Source organism: Helicoverpa zea, chromosome 14 (genome assembly GCF_022581195.2).
Source record: "Helicoverpa zea isolate HzStark_Cry1AcR chromosome 14, ilHelZeax1.1, whole genome shotgun sequence".
In the NCBI taxonomy this organism is placed as follows: domain Eukaryota; kingdom Metazoa; phylum Arthropoda; class Insecta; order Lepidoptera; family Noctuidae; genus Helicoverpa; species Helicoverpa zea.
The window spans coordinates 8,552,476-8,570,404 of NC_061465.1; the positions used below are offsets into that span (position 1 = coordinate 8,552,476).

Sequence of the window (17,929 nt, forward strand, 5' to 3'; positions counted from 1 at the left end):
GGAGCTTCTGTGTCTAAAAACTCAAAAATTTCGAACTCGCTTCGCTCGCGGATTCTTCACTTTGCGGTGCTTTTTTCAAACATGTTTGGGTACTTTTGTGTTAATTCTGTATGATTTTTTTTACTACGTGATTATATTTTGTCGTTTTTTTTCTGGGGGGGGGGAGAGGGGTGCTCAATAAGTAGTTCGCCCCGGGTGCCACCCGATGCTACGCCGCCACTGTGTATAATTTTGGTGTTTCTTTACCGATTTATATGATTCTTTCTTTATTGAATACGTAATAATGTTAACTTTTTTAAATTAGTGTCAGTGAGAGTAATATAAACGTAATAGTAGACAAATATAATCAGAAAGCTCCGAACTGCTAAGCTATCGAGAGTTACACGTGTTATTGTGAGCCAACCATAAAAGTTAGACATATGCTGCCATGGTATATATTTTACATAATTTTAAGGAGAACATTTCCGTCATACATGGTTTCGGTGTAGCATTAAAAATAACGGCTGCACACGCGACGAAATCTTAAAAAATGGAGTATCTTCTCCCGTTTTCCCAACATTTCCCTTCACTGCTCTGGACCTATTAATCGTAGCGTGATGAAAAGTATTCTATAACCTGCCATGGAGTATGAAGAATAATTGTACTAAGTTTCGTCAAAATCCGTCAAGTAGTTTTTGTTTCCATAACGAACATACAGACAGACAGACACACATACAGACAAACATTTTACTAATTGCATTTTTGGCATCAGTATCGATCACTCATCACCCCCTGATAGTTATTCATATATTTTGTACTCTCTTTTTGTAAAAAAAGGTGTTGGGTACACGCAATCAAAGTGCGAATGCGAAGGTTTAATTTAAGGAGGGTGAGGGAAATTCTACGCTTCGCCGTCGAAGAAAAGAAAACGGTGATTGAATTTCAAAATACGTGGGTCGTGACGTAATCCTTTGATTGGTAGGCCGTTGAGGAATACCATAACTTTAAATGAGACTTTGTTATCAATAGCATGATACCTGTTACATACAATATGTATTGATAAATATGTTTATATGTAGCTATATGTAATTTATCAGTTGTGTTGGCACCCATAACACAAGTTAATAAATAACTTACCATGGGGCTAACCAACCGTTTTCTTCCTCTAGAGCGGCAAAGTGATTTGAATTTAGAACATCGTGTGCTACTCCATTTGTGACAGTCTTGATAAGACTTTTCAAACAAGTACATATTAAACAAATAAAATACTGCTTAAAATATTTATTCAATTAATTAAGTATTTTTTATTATTGTTTTTACACAGATTTTTAACCTCGTTTCATTTTTAAACGGAGTTTTCAAATAATTGAAGTTTAATAGGTACTTCTTTTTAATTTGATACTCATATGTGTGCGCCATTTTGTTTTTTTGCATTTAGTAATTTCCTCGATGAAGTGGCATGAAATAATATTTTTTTATTGTTTTCAGGTCGATTTTAAACCTCATTACATTTTTAAACAGAGTTTTTGCATAAATAAATTGTAATAGGTACATCTTTTTAATTTGCCATGTGTGACGTGCGTGCCATTTTCTTTTTTTGAGTTTAGAAATTTCCTCGATGAGGTGGGATGAAAAGTTACGTGTTGCACTCGAGTGCAAAGATTTTTCACCTTGTGCTCTTTTGATTCCCTCGCTATCGCTTGCTCGGTCATCAAAATTGAGCCCGCGATTAAAAAGCAACTTTGCACTCTTGTATAACAAATAACTATTACCTACCTATATACAACGTGTTACAATGCTACCCGTGAAGCCGAAAGGGGGTTAAATGACCATAATAAAGACTCGGTTTACCTAATTCTTAAATCATTATATCGATATTAAATTTTTAATTTTTCATTGAAGTGCAAGCCTGTGCTGACTAGCTAACTGAAACAGTCTAGGTATTACAAGGTGAAAATTAAATGCGTCATCGAATCAATATTCGAAATCCATACTAATATAAAAAACTGCGAAATTAACTAGGTACTAGTTATGTCTATCAAATAATTCGGTATAAGAAAGGACTTGGCGTCCTTTGAGACGTGGATGGAAACCGCTGGCCATACCTAGTATCCAAAAAATCTGTAGTTTCGTTGCAAGTTATCAAATCTGAAGCTAAGCCTCAAGTAGTGAATACATATAAATATTTTTCTTTAAGTACTGCACAATCTGTATAAATATTATGACGTAAACACGAGTTTGATACAATGTCAATGCCAGCGGTGATTACAAAGTCCGTTTCGTGTAAGTCAACAAACTTTGGCTCGATTCCCCGCAATTTGGATTTCGCGGGAACTTTGTACCTAAATGTTTACAACTACTAAGGTAGGCACATAGTCTAGTACCTAACTTAGCAGTGTCTAGCATTAGAACGATATTATACAACTCATGCTATAACTATCTACTCAAAGCGTAAAAAAGAAAAACAATTATTGTTGTCTAAGATTGATATTTATGTCAATTTATTATTTAAAACCCTCTTCGTTTGATGCAATTATGGCTATACTGAAGACTGATTTAATTCAATTCATATACCTAGGTAATAATACATAAAATAACAACAATACTTTAATCAGTAGACAAGTAAGAGAGTAGTAGATAACGCATAGAATCAAACAAAGTAAAGGTAGGTAGTTACATGTTAAGATTGTGAATGAAAGGAATAATGTTTATAAATTAATGGAAAATATATCTTATAACGGCTCTTATTTCAAATTGATTGACATAAAACAAAGGCGTAATAATATACTACGCATTACGAACACAACGGCCAAAGCCCTCCAGACTGAAGTTTTGCAAGAAAAGGACGCGTGATCATTCGGCAGATCGGCACTCAGTAATCGGCGCGCGCCGAGTCGGCCGCCACGTCTCTAATAAGTGTATCAAACAATATTACCACTAAAAATATAATAAAATTGTTTTGTATAACAGAATTTTGATTATGGTAAGCTCATGTATATTAATTTTTGAGCATGATTTTTCATCTTTATTTTTATTACATATTCATAAAGTTTTGGCACGAACCTGTTTTTTAAATGTCTGCTAAGCGCTCCCATTACGACGATATGAGGTCCCGACCTTGAGGCGCGCTTGTTTTGTGGCGACGGGGAATCCCTGAGCGAGAAACTATTTTTGTCGGTGTCGGTGCTATATCAATGTTAATTTTATTCAATATTTTCTATCACTATGTAGTATAAACAAAGCCACTGTCGCTGACCGTCCGACCCTTATGGATGCTTAAATCTTAATACATATAATACAATTTGAAAGTTTTTTTATTTACCTACTTCATAATAATGGTCATTACATAAACTTAATTACAAGAATGGATATCAAAGTAGCTGCAGTAATAAATTAGAAAAGATTTTACCAAAATTCTGTATAAGTTTGGCAAGGCCTGAAACAATCGATTGATTGACGATAATCAATTGAGTGTCTGCAATACTTTCTTCCGAAGCGCTGCAATGAGTGGGCTCCCTAATCACGAGATGACGCAATACTGACCCGGGCGAATCGTTCGTAAAATTCCAGAATATTCTGCATACAAATCAACATGCATGCAGACATATCTAGCGTTTGTCGCAAGGTCGGAATTTGAGTGCCAGTGTCAATAAATGAATTTTGTATGAGGCTCACTTTAGGTGGACAAACTCTGGATTTGGTACTATAGAAAGTGGGCTATGCTTGTATGTTTTATGATAACTTAAAATCAGAGCCGTAGGTATTTTATCTTAATCAAATAAATAAATCTTGACCACAGAAGACACTACTTAATCATAACTTATAAACTGAAAGGTTTTAACTGATGATAAAGATTTACTTTATTAAACGATTGTATATTATTCACAGATAATGGCGCACGAATACAAGAGATTTGTGGTTATAAAAATATTAAGCCAGAGAAATGATGACCTTGAACAATATGTATGTATACCGAGGACTTGGATAAAGGTGAAAGACTGTGATAATGACGACGTGGTGTTTGGATATCCTTCCGAACAAAGAGATAATATTGCAAGAGTCATTAACCAATCCTTGGATAAAAGATGGCCTACATTGTTTGGCGAAGTGGTACATGATACGGGTAAGTTCGATAGTATTGATTCCGACTGCGGTTTCACCCGCTTCCCGAGATAACTGCTTCCCGCAACGGGATGGTGCCAAAAACTAACCTATGACCTTTTCCTATATTGCTATTTTCCCTCTAATTTTCAGCGTAAATGTTTTTTTGATGGCTTGGCCACGGGATATGGGAATTAATTTTTATACATAGATGTTGTTGTGTGTTGACAACATAAACAAGTTATCTAAATTGAACTAACTATGGACGTAATACTTACAATTTATTTATATACTATATATGTATAGCTTCCGCCCGCGGCTCCGCTCACGTGGTGTGTAAAAAAAGCAAAAAGAATAACTAATATACATTCTCACAAAAACTTTCAAATGTAATATTAGTAGCATTTATGGAAATATACAATAGGAGAATAGCATTCCTTTCAAAATATAATTTTACTTGTCTAATATTAATTTTAGTATTTAAATATCTACGGACACTGTATTATGTATATTGGGTATATACCTACCTATTTATTTGTGTTAACAACAACGAAATTTTTATAGATTCTCAAGAAGACGCTTTTCTAGTACAGAAAAACAACAATTCTGGAGATGAACATAAAACTGAAGATCAGTCAGACAATAGTAAACCAGGTAATTAAAAACTTAGACCAGACATAATATCATAGTTCCATGTATGCCTCCTTATCTATCATATTTAGATTAATTATTTTCTTACTTGACGATATAATGGACAGTTTCACCGGTTACTGATAAAGTTTATGATAGCCTGTCAGGACTTATCTGACAGATAAACTATAACTTATAGTTTCACAGGTCTCAGATAGCGATATCTGAAAGAATTTGTAAGCAGCCTTTATTCGTCATCATCCTCCGAGCCTTTTCCCAACTATGTTGGGGCGGCTTCCAGTCCAACCGGATTCAGCTGAGTACCAGTGCTTTCCAAGAAGCGACTGCCTATCTGACCTCCTCAACCCAGTTACCCGTTAGTTGTAAGCAGCCTTTATTAAGCAGATAGTATTAAATATTGGATAACTAACCGACACTTTATCGGTAAACAGTGAAAACGGACCTTAATATAATATTACTAATCTCACTGATCTGAGTACACGTTTTTCTTGCAGAAAATAAAAAAACAAAAATTACTTCAGAAAAAGAAAAATCATCTTCGAAAAAAATTAAACGCAAACAAACTGATTCTGGCGACAAGACGCAAAACAAACAAGCTAAAGCCAAAAGAAGCAAAGATGCTGAGATTAAACTGCAAATATCAAAACTAATGGAAATGTTAGGTACTTGTAAAGATAGTGATCGACATGAATCGCCATCCTCAAGTTCATCAGGAGAATCTGAAGCTGAAGAATCTGAAGCTGAAAAATCTGAAGCTGAAGAATCTGAAAGTATATCTAATGATACGGAAATAGAAGATAATGATACTCCCACAACATCAAGAAGGTCTGCTCGAGCTCAGTCGTCTAAGCCTGATGGCTATTACCGCCATATCGATGATTTTTCAGATTCAGGTTCAGATTACGTTCCTGGCTATGAATTAAATTCAAAAAATAAATTGACTGTAAAAAAAGGAAGATCTAAGAAAACGGTTTCTGAAAGTAATCGATCAAATCAGTCTGAACCGTCTGACAATAATGAAAATGACGATGTGGACATTTCGGACACAAACCTATGTCAAATTAATGTCGAAGTTCATAATCAATGCAGAAACTTTTGTACCGAGTTTAATGAATCATATAAAAAAACGATGTCAATTTTAGACAATACAGTTAATTACTTTCAACAAGTAATAAATGAAAATGAAAAAATATCGAAGGAATCAAGGAAGAAGTCGAAAGACGATAGGGAAAGATTCAAAAATACTTCTGAATCACAGCCACCGTTTGATGCATCTAGTTACAGTACTGGAGATACTAAATGGACTATTCTATATCCAGGGCCGTGTCCAGGTCTTGTAGAACTTATGCCACACACAGGTGTTTATGTTTCCAAAGAAGGTCTCATTAAATGCCAAAAGACAAACCAAGATGCTACAAAATTGGCCAGAGCTCTGCTTGAAGAAATTTTTAAAGTGGAAGCTTTATTCGTTTGTTCTTTTACCGGTAGTGTTCCCAAACGTGGTAGCAAGAATAACTTGGAGGCCAGGCCAGGTCTGGATGTGAATGCAAGAGATACCTTGGTACGTTATGCCGAAGAGTATGGGTATGAAATGAATATGGGGTATTTAGATGTGGTGTCTATTATTAACAGCATAAAAAACCAATTACAAAAGTACCACAGCCTAAGTCCTGAGGAAAAAAATGACTTACTTAAAAAACAAGCAAGCTTAAAAGTGAAATTTATGAAATAGCGTATTTTTTGTTATCATTGTTATCTAGTGTTAGTGTATTTTGTCCATTTGTTGTGAAAAGAGTGTGAAACTGACTGATTGTAGGTTCTTACCTAATTGAATTATTTTTTATCTTACGCATTACTATATTACCTAATTGCTGCTTTACCGCGGTTTCACCCGCGTCCCGGAGAAATTTGTCACTGTACCCTGACAAAATATAACCTATGGTACTGGAATAGTCTAGCTTCCCAACAGTGATAGAATTTTTTCAAATGGGCTCAGTAGTTTCGGAGCCTTTTGGGTGCAAACAAAAAACACAAAAATCTTTTGCCCTTCTTTAAATAAGATGTAGATAAATTATTTAAACAGACTAAAGCTGTTCTGCATTGTTTAATGATAAACTTAAAAAAAATTACGCAACTATACTTCGGCCGTTCAGAGAATGCGTTCCTGACACCTATCAGTTAGTCACGACTAGTGATGGGCACAACATAACACTGAGTTCGTTACCGTTCCTTCAAAATGAACCGCCGCATTATTTTAAGATTATTTTCGTTTTAAATTGGCGGAATCATTTGTTTTATATTTTAGTTATTTAAGTGGAAACCAAAAAAAAGGTAATATTCATATAATAAAATTGTTTTATTTATTCTTTGTTACAAGTACATTGAATTGAATGTGCGAACAGAATATTAATCAGACTCCGATTTGCTTGAGGAGGTGGTGTCTTCATCATCATCTTCGCCTACATGTATAATTATATTATTATCAATAACAGAATCAATCCTGATATCTCGGTCTAACAAAAGCCGGGTAATCAAATAAAAACAGATCGAAAACACTTGAAAAACGTGGTCTATGCGCACGAAACGACAACGGACGACTGTTTTAGCGTCACAAAATGGCGGCCCATAACGCCATTTGGGGTTACCATTTTTAATCTAAGTATAAAAATGCGGTTTGGTCATAGTTTTATTTTTATATTTCATAAAAGTTAATTAAGTCTTATAGTCCATTATTTTCCAATTCTTAAAAAGAAAATCAAAACGTATTATTTTATATTATAACTGTATAAGAACAGATTACGATACTTGCCTGTTATTTTTAGCACAGCACTACAAAATATAAACCGCTGACATAACCTTGTAATAGCGCAGTATAGATTTAGAAAAATATTGTTTACCAAGTTATTTGACACTCAGTTTGGCACAAAATTATAACATTCATTGATTATTGATATAATAATGTTGTTTTAATGCTCCTCAATGGTTAAAACGGTAAACAACCAGCAAAAATATTTTTATCGTAACTGCAACGCCATTGCAAAGTTACGTCGTCAGTTCAATCGCGACGTGTCAGGAACGCATTCTCTGAATGGCCGAACTTTAATATTAGGTATGACATTGTATTGTGTATATTTAATTATCTTAATTCTAAGAAGAAAATCTTAGTAATTAATTTTTTTCACCATTTTTGGAGTCTCATCATTATTGGAGAAGTTCCCATTTTCATTTACCTATGTGGGAAAAGAAATCTTAAGTTCCTACCTTAGTTATGTACTTGTTGAAACTAATCCTAAATGTACCTATTGGAGAGATATCGGTTTACGAGCCATTTGAAGATTAACTACTAGTCATGCTCTTTAAAACGTGACAAACCCACACACTGTTTACAAGGGCAAAGTCCGGTGTCTAATGTCGGATATTATAGGTCGGTACATTTAAGCACTCCACATTTACCAGACTTGCAGTTGGTAGGTACCTACTGATTTTAACCAAAGGTCATACAACTAGGGTTTCAGGAAAGGTTACTTTCTATTTCCAGTTTCTTTAGCTTTTATTATGCGAGAAACCGTATAACTCAGTAATTAAGTAGTTATCTTTCACAGTGATATAATATATGTATAGGCAAATCTAAATCAATTTCTTTATTGCTTTCCATCATAGCACTTGAAAGCGTGTACTGCACTTTATCAAATGACTACATCTACTTAGGTACAAATGCAAAGGCTTCATACCTATTAAGTAGGGTACACAAAAGAGGGCTGCATTGTCACATTGCATGGTGTCGATAAGCCGAGCCTTTCATCTGCTCCTTCAATGCTATCTCTAGCGACCACCGATCAACCTATTGAGTGTCGAGCCATCGATAAATCTGTCATACGGGATGTTTTTATCGACACATTGGTTTACAGCACTACGCCATACTTTCGATCAGTAGCAACTGATTCGTCGCGAAACGATATGAAGCCTATACTATATATAGACTAGAGTTGCTACTGATCGAACTCATATATAGACTCCATAGAGGCCCATCTAAGCTAGTACAGAATTTATATAGGCTTAGATTTGCTATTCAATTTATCTAGATAATTATAAATAGAAATTAGTTCTAGTATCTTTCGGAGAATCAAAACGAACGTTCATTGCAAGACGTGAACATTTCTAAATAACTGACTTCGTTAGCATACGAGGTAGGTACGAGCTACCTACGTGCTTCCAAAGAGCGGTTTACTGCGCTGTAAAGCTAATTAACATTTTCACTGTAAGCCCTAAATGCCTCTAGTTAAATTGGGAATACTTGGTGCAACTGCAGGGAAGGTCTATCTGCAGTGTTTTCATGATACCTTAATGAACAACGTAGGTAGGTACCCGATCTACCTATCTTTCAGTAGGTACCTGGCTTGGCAACAATTTCACGAAACAGCAGTGGTAGAAAAAAGTATCGTAAGTGCTTCTATGCAATAAATTACCCGACAAAACTGGTTTGGACCAGTGAGTGTCGGTTTCCGTATTCCCAAAGCCCTGGGGGACTCGCAAAGCTTGTCAAAGACAGACGGGACTTCCTACAGTCGAGTTTACACCTAGAGGCGATTTAGAGACAAAGGCTACTTTGTGGTCGGTTTAATATGTATCTAGGTATCTAGTCTAATCTTGTTTTTTTTTTAGGTTGTGTAAGTAGATTATCTGTATTCCGATTTTAAGACAATTTCATGTACTTACCTCCTTACTAAACAATTAGGTACCTATAGGTACCCAATACCTACTTGTATATGTAATTATATTTAGTTAATAATTATTACTTACCTAGGTACGTAGGAAATAGTGATTAAAATTCAAAAGCTGCAAAAATAGCAGGGAGTTTTTACCAAAGTGTGAGCTTTTCGATGATCGAATATTTCGGATAATGTTAAGCTATGTTTGATTCTTCTGATTTTTTGTATTTAAATATTTAAATAAATAAAACTTCTATCAAAACGTGTCATTTCCTAACATTACAACATTCCTAAAATTACAAGTCATGACTATCCTATCAGTCTGCCTACTCATCGAGGTAAATAATATCTCTGTTATGGACCATGTGATTAATTCGGGCATTATAAATAATGCCCGAGCATTATGAATAATGTCTAGCTTTATCGGGCCAAGTGATTAATAACTATCTTAACTTAATTATTTATCACATTGCACGGGCATTATTATATTGCTACATGACAGTAGGGCAATTTGATAATAAAGCTATATATTACGCGGAGCGAGGGCGGGGAGGGAAGTACGCATGGCGTGACACGCTTTGACCAATCAGAGACAGCCATTCTTAACATTTATATGCAAAAAATAGTGGATTTTTAAGGCAGAAGTCCTTGTGAGGAGGCGCCCGGGTGTCAACACTGTGTGGACAGCCCCGAGGACACGGTGGACCACACAGTCCAGGAGTGCCCTGCGTGGGAAGAGCACCGCCGGGTCCTAGTCGAGGCTTTAGGCGGCGGCGACAGGGAATGGGATGCCGTCGCCTCCTTCTGCGAAGCAGTCATGCTCGAGAAGGAGGCGGCGGAGCGTCAGAGAGTTCGCACCTCTCATCCGGGCCGCCGCGCTGGACCAGGTAGACCACGGGCGCCGGGTGTCGCGAGATGACTCCCGGCCACCGTAGGCGTGGGTCTGTGGGCGGTGAGTTCGGGTGGCTCGCTCATGTCTATTTTTAGGCAACAGACCCGTGTCGGTGGCGCGCGTTGTTCCACGCGCTCCTCAAAGAGATGTCAGCAACCCCAGCGGGGCCATCAGGGCCAAGGTCTGCCGGGGCTGAGGGATTGTTCGAAAGACCGCGGCCCTGGTACATAAAAGGCCTACGACAGAACACGACGGTCAGTCAGTAAGAGTCTGACACCCTCACCGCTGCTAACCCACAGCGGGGGGTCATTTGATGAAAAAAGGCAGAAGTCCTTCATAATTAATCCAAATCATGAGGCTGATTATTTAAGTGGTTTAATATTTAGTTTATTTTAAGTTAAATGGCAATAACAATAAAAAAAATGAAATTAAATATGTTTGTATTACTTTGCCCAAAAGATCACGGGCAATATGTTTAGTGCCCGGTCAATTTGATTATTTGAATAATTATTATCAAATTGCGCTCTCATATTGGGCATTTTTCATAATGACCGGGCATTATGTATACTGCCCAATTTATCACTTGGTCCGTAACATCTCCATCTCTTGAAATACTAGACATTGACGCCTCCTATCGTTTGAGTAGCGTTCAAACGATCCACTTGTGATCGCGAGCCCCCAAAAGTAATAAAATATCAAAATCTGTTAGGTTGCCATCGGTATTCCGTGTTGCCGCGGATGAGACGCTGGCGACCTCATTTATTTCTCAAACACTATTTTGCCAAGTAAGTTATTACTAGAGTAAAGTTTTCAGTCTGATGAAGTTCATCCTCTTGTAGACGTGGCATGACATAGAACTAAAGTTCTATGTTAGTTCTATGTCATGCCACGAGATGGCAGTGTTTTAAGAAATATTTATGTTTGGATACACCCACATTTCTGTTTTAATTTTAAAGTTCTATTAAATATTTTATCAGAAAACCTTACAATATAGTGATTATTATATTTATTTTGCTTTTTTATAATATTCTTTTTTAATTAAGTTACTTTTTCCATATAAATATTACTGCAACCATAGACACACATCATTTAATTTTAATAAAAGACAAAAAGACTGGCAACTCTTATGTGGTTTGCATTGTTTGTGGTCTCATCACATGACCCTTTTATTTTGTTCCCGTGATCAAATTGTGGAAATTCAAAAATAATTACGCGCAATGGCCAAAGTAGAAATTGACGTTGATGACATGCATGAAAATTCACTTGATAACAGGTAATATACTGTTGAATTTGGTGTTATTTGTATAGTGCATTATATAATAAGGATTTAAAGCACCGAAGGTCATTGCTTTATAGTTTTGCAACTTGGCAGTCAACGCAGTGTTCTCTCGATATAGATTTTATTTTCAAGTGTTGTATTTTAATTTATCGCATTTATTTGCAGTGCAGATAGTGAATATTTGGGCATGGTAGATGAAGGATCATTTGGTATGTAATTAGTGTCAATGTATTTTTTTCTCTTATTCTTCATAATTATTATTTGAACAGACATTTATGTATTTGTTTACTGTTGCACAGCATTAACCCTAATTTGCTGTAAGAAGTTTCAATTTAATTATCTGTGAGCATTAAGCAGTGTCATGGGGGTGGGATTCAATTAGGTTAAATTTAATTATGATTAATTTACAGGGAGTAACGAAGAGAGATCTCAACTTGTGGCTCAGCCTTACTTGGATACTAACGAGAATTCCACTACATATGACTTCAAAGATATATGTATGTATTCTGTTTTATTTATTCATAGATTTATAATCGTGACAATATTCATTAGATCAGCCCAACTCAAAATCTTTCCTAAGTTAAAAGAATGCACTCTTTTTATGCTTTAAATGTACAATAATTATACAGCCTTTCAGCTTTTTGAAAAATCAAACTTATTTTTGATCCTAACATCAGTAGTGACTACCGTGTCTAGTGACAAGCAAAACAGTGGCTTACTTCATAAACTTTTAGTTCAGCAATGTATAAAAACAGATAACAATGTTATTGCTTTACAACCATCTTGCCTTATTCTTATTATATGAAAACATCTTTGTCTGAATTGATATTCAAGAAATCTGGCTTTCTTTCATAGAATTTTCTAGAGTATAGTACCTGGTATAGAACTTTAGTGTTGGACTAAAGTTCTATACCAGGTACTATTGATTAACTTTGCAAACATTGGAAACTGGCATATAATATTGTTTCTAAACTGCCCCACTTAAGAAATTATTTCAGTCCTGGACAATGACCTAATAGAATGGTTTTCTTTCAGCTGGCTCTGTGAAATATAAGTTAATAACTATGACTGGGGAACAGGCTGGAATTAACATCACGCATTCACCATCGCCTGGTAAGTGTGAATCTGAATCATTATTAAAAAGCAAGCACCACCATGTTAAGCAAAATATATTTAATTTGTTGAATCCATCCATATATTCCCTATCTATGTATAATAGTAGGACTGTGCCATTAAATCCATTCTATGGGTAAACGTTACCTATATTATACTCTTTATGAGGGTTTCTATTAATCTTTGTTCTTTAGACATCAATGAATGAAAAGCTGTCTATTCCTATTGACCGCATGTCTTCTGAAAGTGTCAGATAGATCAAAAATAAGCAATGCTTGTTTATTTATTCTTATGATCTCCATAACAAGTTCAACTTATCCTTTATTGCGAGAATAGTGAGTAAACTTTATTACCCAGGTTTATTGGTTTGCCCGTTAACTGGGTTGAGGAGGTCAGATAGACAGTGGCTTCTTGTAAAACACGGGTACTTAGCTGCATCCAGTTGACTGAAAGCCGACCCCAACATAGTTTGGGAAAAAGGCACGGAAGATACTCATGAACAGTAATATAGTATTGAACCTCCTTTCAGATGCAGAATATTTTGTAATCAGCAACCCTGTGGAAGTGTTTGGTACTACAACTACACCAAAGAAGAATACTCGAAGGGATCCTATGGCTGCCAAAGCAGTCACTGCAAAAAAGGTTTGTTTTAAAATCACCAAAAGATACCTTTAGTTAGTTGCATCAGTTTTGTATCTAGTGGATGCAGCAATGTTCGTTTCGCCACCGACTTCTAGACACCCAAAGGCTTTTTTTAGCTTTTTAAAAAAATCTTTTTAGCTTTTTTAGGTTGATATAGTTAAAACCTTGTTAGTCTGATAAATACGATGCCAAACAGTTGCCAAAATTATTAAAGGTATTAATTATAACAATTAGAATACAATGTGCATGCCAGATACATTACACCATTCATTATTTTAATTAAACATAAATCAAAATGCGTTCTATGAATATTATTTAAAGTATTGTCTGTTGTATATATGTAGTAAAAAAAGTACGTATACGCTTTTGTTGTCTATACTTCACTATGAAGAATTGTCTAATAAAACATTCAGTATAATGAATCTCCTTATTGTTACAGCGTGACGACAAAAGGCGAGCGACTCACAATGAAGTAGAGAGACGCCGCCGGGATAAAATTAACAGTTGGATCACTAAGCTTGCTAATCTTGTGCCCAATTCGGGACTGCCTGACTCTGCTAGCAAAGGAGGAATATTAGCTAAGGCCTGCGACCACATAACTGATCTTACGGAGAAACAAAAGAGGTTGGTACCTATACATTTTTTTTTATAATGCCAGCAAAGAGGTTGGAATGTGTAAAGAAGGAAGAAAGCTTTCCTATTCAACATTATATTTATTGTTTCACTAACTGATAGTGGATGTTGTGATACAATAGATGAGATCAGTATTTATCTCATGCAAAGATAAGATATAAATACATTACAAACCCAAAAATATTAACATAGATAACAACAAAAAAACACCTAGTATTGAATGTTTTTAATGATAATATTTAGTTTTTTGAAATAATAAGGAATAAAATGGAATGCCAGCTAGAGTTATTAGACACATCTAGACAACCACCTATTATGAAAAAAGGCCTAGATTTTACTTCCTACTCTTTATTTTCTTTATTTAATAGAAATTTTACTTACCCTTATCTATACTAATATTATAAAGAGGAAATCTTTGTTTGTTTGGTTGTAATGGATAAACTCAAAACCGACTGGACCGATTTTAAATATTCTTTCACCATTAGAAAGCTATATTATCTGCGAGTAGCAGGCTATATTTTATCCCGGTGCGGACAGTAGCTCCCACGGGACGCGGGTGAAACCGCGGGAAAACTGCTAGTATCGTATAATTGTTATAACTACATCAAAAAGTATATTTTCTACAAATCCTATGTAACTGTCTCTCGCTCACCATTTACCTTAATTAATTGTTTCAGACTAGAGAAACTGGAAGTTGAGAACGAGAAACTTGTACTAGAAATATTAAGACTCAACCAGGAGTTGGCTGAAGTACGCAAGGAAAACGGTTCAATGCGCAACCAGTTAGCCGACAACTGCATAGTGTTATCCCACAGGCCGAAAGGTCAGAAATCTTAGTTCAAACTGAAAGTGATGTGACGGACTTGATAATAGATTAACCAAGGTGCTGACTGTTTGTGAAGTGACAACTGAAAGAGACCTAATCCACATTATAATCAATACTGTCGTTATGTCAAACCAAATGACACATGTTTTATTTTTTTCAACTAGCAATACTCAATGTTTTTGGGCTGCATGAGATTCAATGAGCCATTTTGGGCCTTATGGTTTATCAGTATGATTATATTATGAACTGGGTAGCCAACAGCCTGTTTTTATTTTAATGTTTATTTGGCCTGAAAATATGGTAGAACATTGCTGGTTTTAGTAAAAAGATCGAATGCATGTTCATATCTAGTTTTTAGTAGTATTGAACCAAATACTGGATATTCTCAAGGCAGCTGAGGCAGTATTCAGTCAATGTGAAATGTTTATCTTATCCTATTATTTTAGTTCTTGTATATTGACAACTTATACACTGTAATGATTTGTTGTTATTATTTTCGTTTTATGAATATAATTAGTTAATGTTTTTAATTCTGACGCTTCTGTGAGTTTTTTAGGTGTATAAGTTGACAAATTATATCACAATAGACTTATATTTTGTTGACATGATATGATAGGGGTGTCAATCTTTTGTACCAAATGAAATATTTGAAATTGTTTTTGTAGAAGTCAATAATTGTGAGATTTATACTGAGTCCAGTAGTGGACAAAAAAAGCATAACATATTCAATTCAAGTAAGAAACTTTTTACTACTTTTCATTTGTTTACCAGAAGTTTTGTCACCTCTTATTTTTTTTTTATTTCATCTTCCACTGCTAAAATTAATCATTGTTACAATTTTTAAAGTTTGTAGTCAAAACGTGTTAATAGTAAATACAATAGATGTGTCTGTGATCTGTGGCACTAAAATTTAGACGCCTAACGATAGCTCTAAGTAATTAAACAAGAGAGTATGAATTGAAGTTGTATACAAAAATTATGTGAATTAATATTATAGTAAAATTTAAGGTGATGTTGATGGAATCTGGCTGTAAGGGCCAGTGCACACTTAAACTGCTTTGGACTGTGCAATGTTCCAGGACTTCAATTGGTGTGACTTTTCACATATCACTCTATAAATAAGGCCTGTTAGGTGCAGAGTCTTATCCTGAAATGCCAGTCCTATGTTGAAGGCAGAAGTACCAATAGCACGAACCTCAGCATAGAGTATGAGGTTTGTTTTTACGTTACTGCTTATTTATTTTTTAGTTACGAAAATGTTGTTCGTGCTAGAGGTGCTTAGTTATAGTTCTGCAGTTAGGAAGTTTGAATGCATGTCTTTCTGTACCAAGCCGAGAATAACATGACGATGTATTCGTAACTGACATACGAAATGACGTCAAGGTGTTAATTTTCAGGCCGCGGTATACTGAACAAAGTCTATTTAGTGCTGGAACCCATTTGCACTGAATGACGGCTAAATTATTTATAGAATCACAACTTATTAATCCTCTTCCTTCGTGCTAATGGGTCCAAAATCCTGTATGAATGTTCTAAAATAACTATGTATGTTGTTCTAGTTATACATTTTTATATGATACTAGTTATAGAACTTACGAGTGCGTAAGCAAATAGTTTTAAAGTAGGGTATGCTAGCTTTAAGAGTTCATTTGTTCATTATTTAACAATTGGCTTACAATTGATGACAGCATTTAAAATCCACATACAAATGAATCACAAGGAGATACATGCATATAAATGTTACGCCGGTTATGTTGCAGGATAAATCATTTGGTATTTTATATTTTTTTTATGTAGCACAGTCCTACTTGAATATAATCAGGTGTTGTTGAGGTTTTGTGTTTTATTTTAAATAGCTGAAAACCGAATCTTCGAGTTGTTTTATACCTACAAAAGACCCTTATTTAGGCCAAGCAGGTTTGACATAAGGGTGTGTCTACACGGTGCATGAAGCTGGAGCAAGTTAGCATGCGCAAGTGACAAGGGCATGCGAGTGAGTACCTATTTTGCTTTGGTACATGCGCGAGTCGCCACACGTTATTAAAATACATGTAACCACTAACCATAGCATGCATACTTGCAATTGAATTGATTTGAATTGAATTGAGGGACAAAATTCGGTCCGAGAGAGGAAGTCGTGTTACGGATTATAATGGGTAATATAAATCCCACCCAAAACAAAAATGTGAAAGGCTGCCAAGTTCGATAATATGGGAATGCTTCGCCTATAAAAGAAGTGAGATCTGAATAAGTACCAAGTTTCATACACATACCTCAGTTAAAAATAGTTTCTTTTTAATAATGTTGCTTGGCAAGTTTTCACACACCTTGTTATAAACCTACTAAACGCAATGAATCAAGTATATAATTTTCTATTAAAACTTGCCAAGTAACATCATTAAAAAGTAACTATTTTTAACTGAGGTATGTGTATGAAACTTTGTACTTATTCAGATCTCACTTCTTTTATAGGCGAAGCATTCCCATATTATCGAACTTGGCAGCCTTTCACATTTTTGTTTTGGGTGGGATTTCATTTATTTTTGTAAGGTTGTTTATTTTATTTTTTTCTTATGATTAAGTTAGTTAAGGAAATGTCTCATTTATACTATCTTTCAGATTTTTGAATATGCACTATGCTTCTTACAAAGAAATGAACTAGATTAACTAAATGGACTAGATTTACCAACTGACTGACATGACATGTTATCATATATTATGTTCGTGGATCAAAGTTACACATTCGTTATTTTCGAAAGTGACTCACACTTGGCCGTTTTCAGATTTTTACTTTACTTTGAATAAATACAAACCTTTGTAACGAATTTCAGATCGGTACGACCATTCGAAGATATATTATATAAATATAGATAAATTTAGTTCGTTTTAGTTCCTTAGGGGTATCCTAAATTTACACCGGGTATAAAACACCTTCATTATTTTGAAACCGACTCACACTTGGCCATTTTCAGATTTTTCCCTTTACCTTAACATAAAGACCTACCTCCATGCCAAATTTCAAGTCAATACGACCATTGGAAGTGGTCTAGGTTTTTGATGAGTGAGTCAGTCAGTCAGTCAGTGAGTGTATAGTAAAAATAGCG

The 17,929-nt window shown here is 35.2% G+C and overlaps 2 protein-coding genes across 2 annotated transcripts; both read left to right on the plus strand.

Moving 5' to 3' along the window:
* Nucleotides 1–2,830: 2,830 nt before the first annotated feature.
* On the plus strand, nt 2,831–6,564 carry LOC124636553. The gene is made up of 4 exons (XM_047172685.1): nt 2,831–2,962; nt 3,868–4,102; nt 4,645–4,734; nt 5,226–6,564. The coding sequence occupies exons 1-4, from the start codon at nt 2,960–2,962 to the stop codon at nt 6,461–6,463; spliced, it is 1,566 nt and encodes a 521-aa protein (XP_047028641.1). The 5' UTR covers nt 2,831–2,959; the 3' UTR covers nt 6,464–6,564.
* A 4,898-nt stretch (nt 6,565–11,462) lies between these two features.
* LOC124636405 (upstream stimulatory factor 2) lies at nt 11,463–16,657 on the plus strand. Its single transcript, XM_047172488.1, has 7 exons — nt 11,463–11,605; nt 11,777–11,820; nt 12,022–12,108; nt 12,647–12,724; nt 13,254–13,366; nt 13,806–13,990; nt 14,677–16,657. Exons 1-7 carry the CDS (start codon nt 11,550–11,552, stop codon nt 14,834–14,836), a joined length of 723 nt encoding a protein of 240 aa, XP_047028444.1. The 5' UTR covers nt 11,463–11,549; the 3' UTR covers nt 14,837–16,657.
* Nucleotides 16,658–17,929: the final 1,272 nt, after the last annotated feature.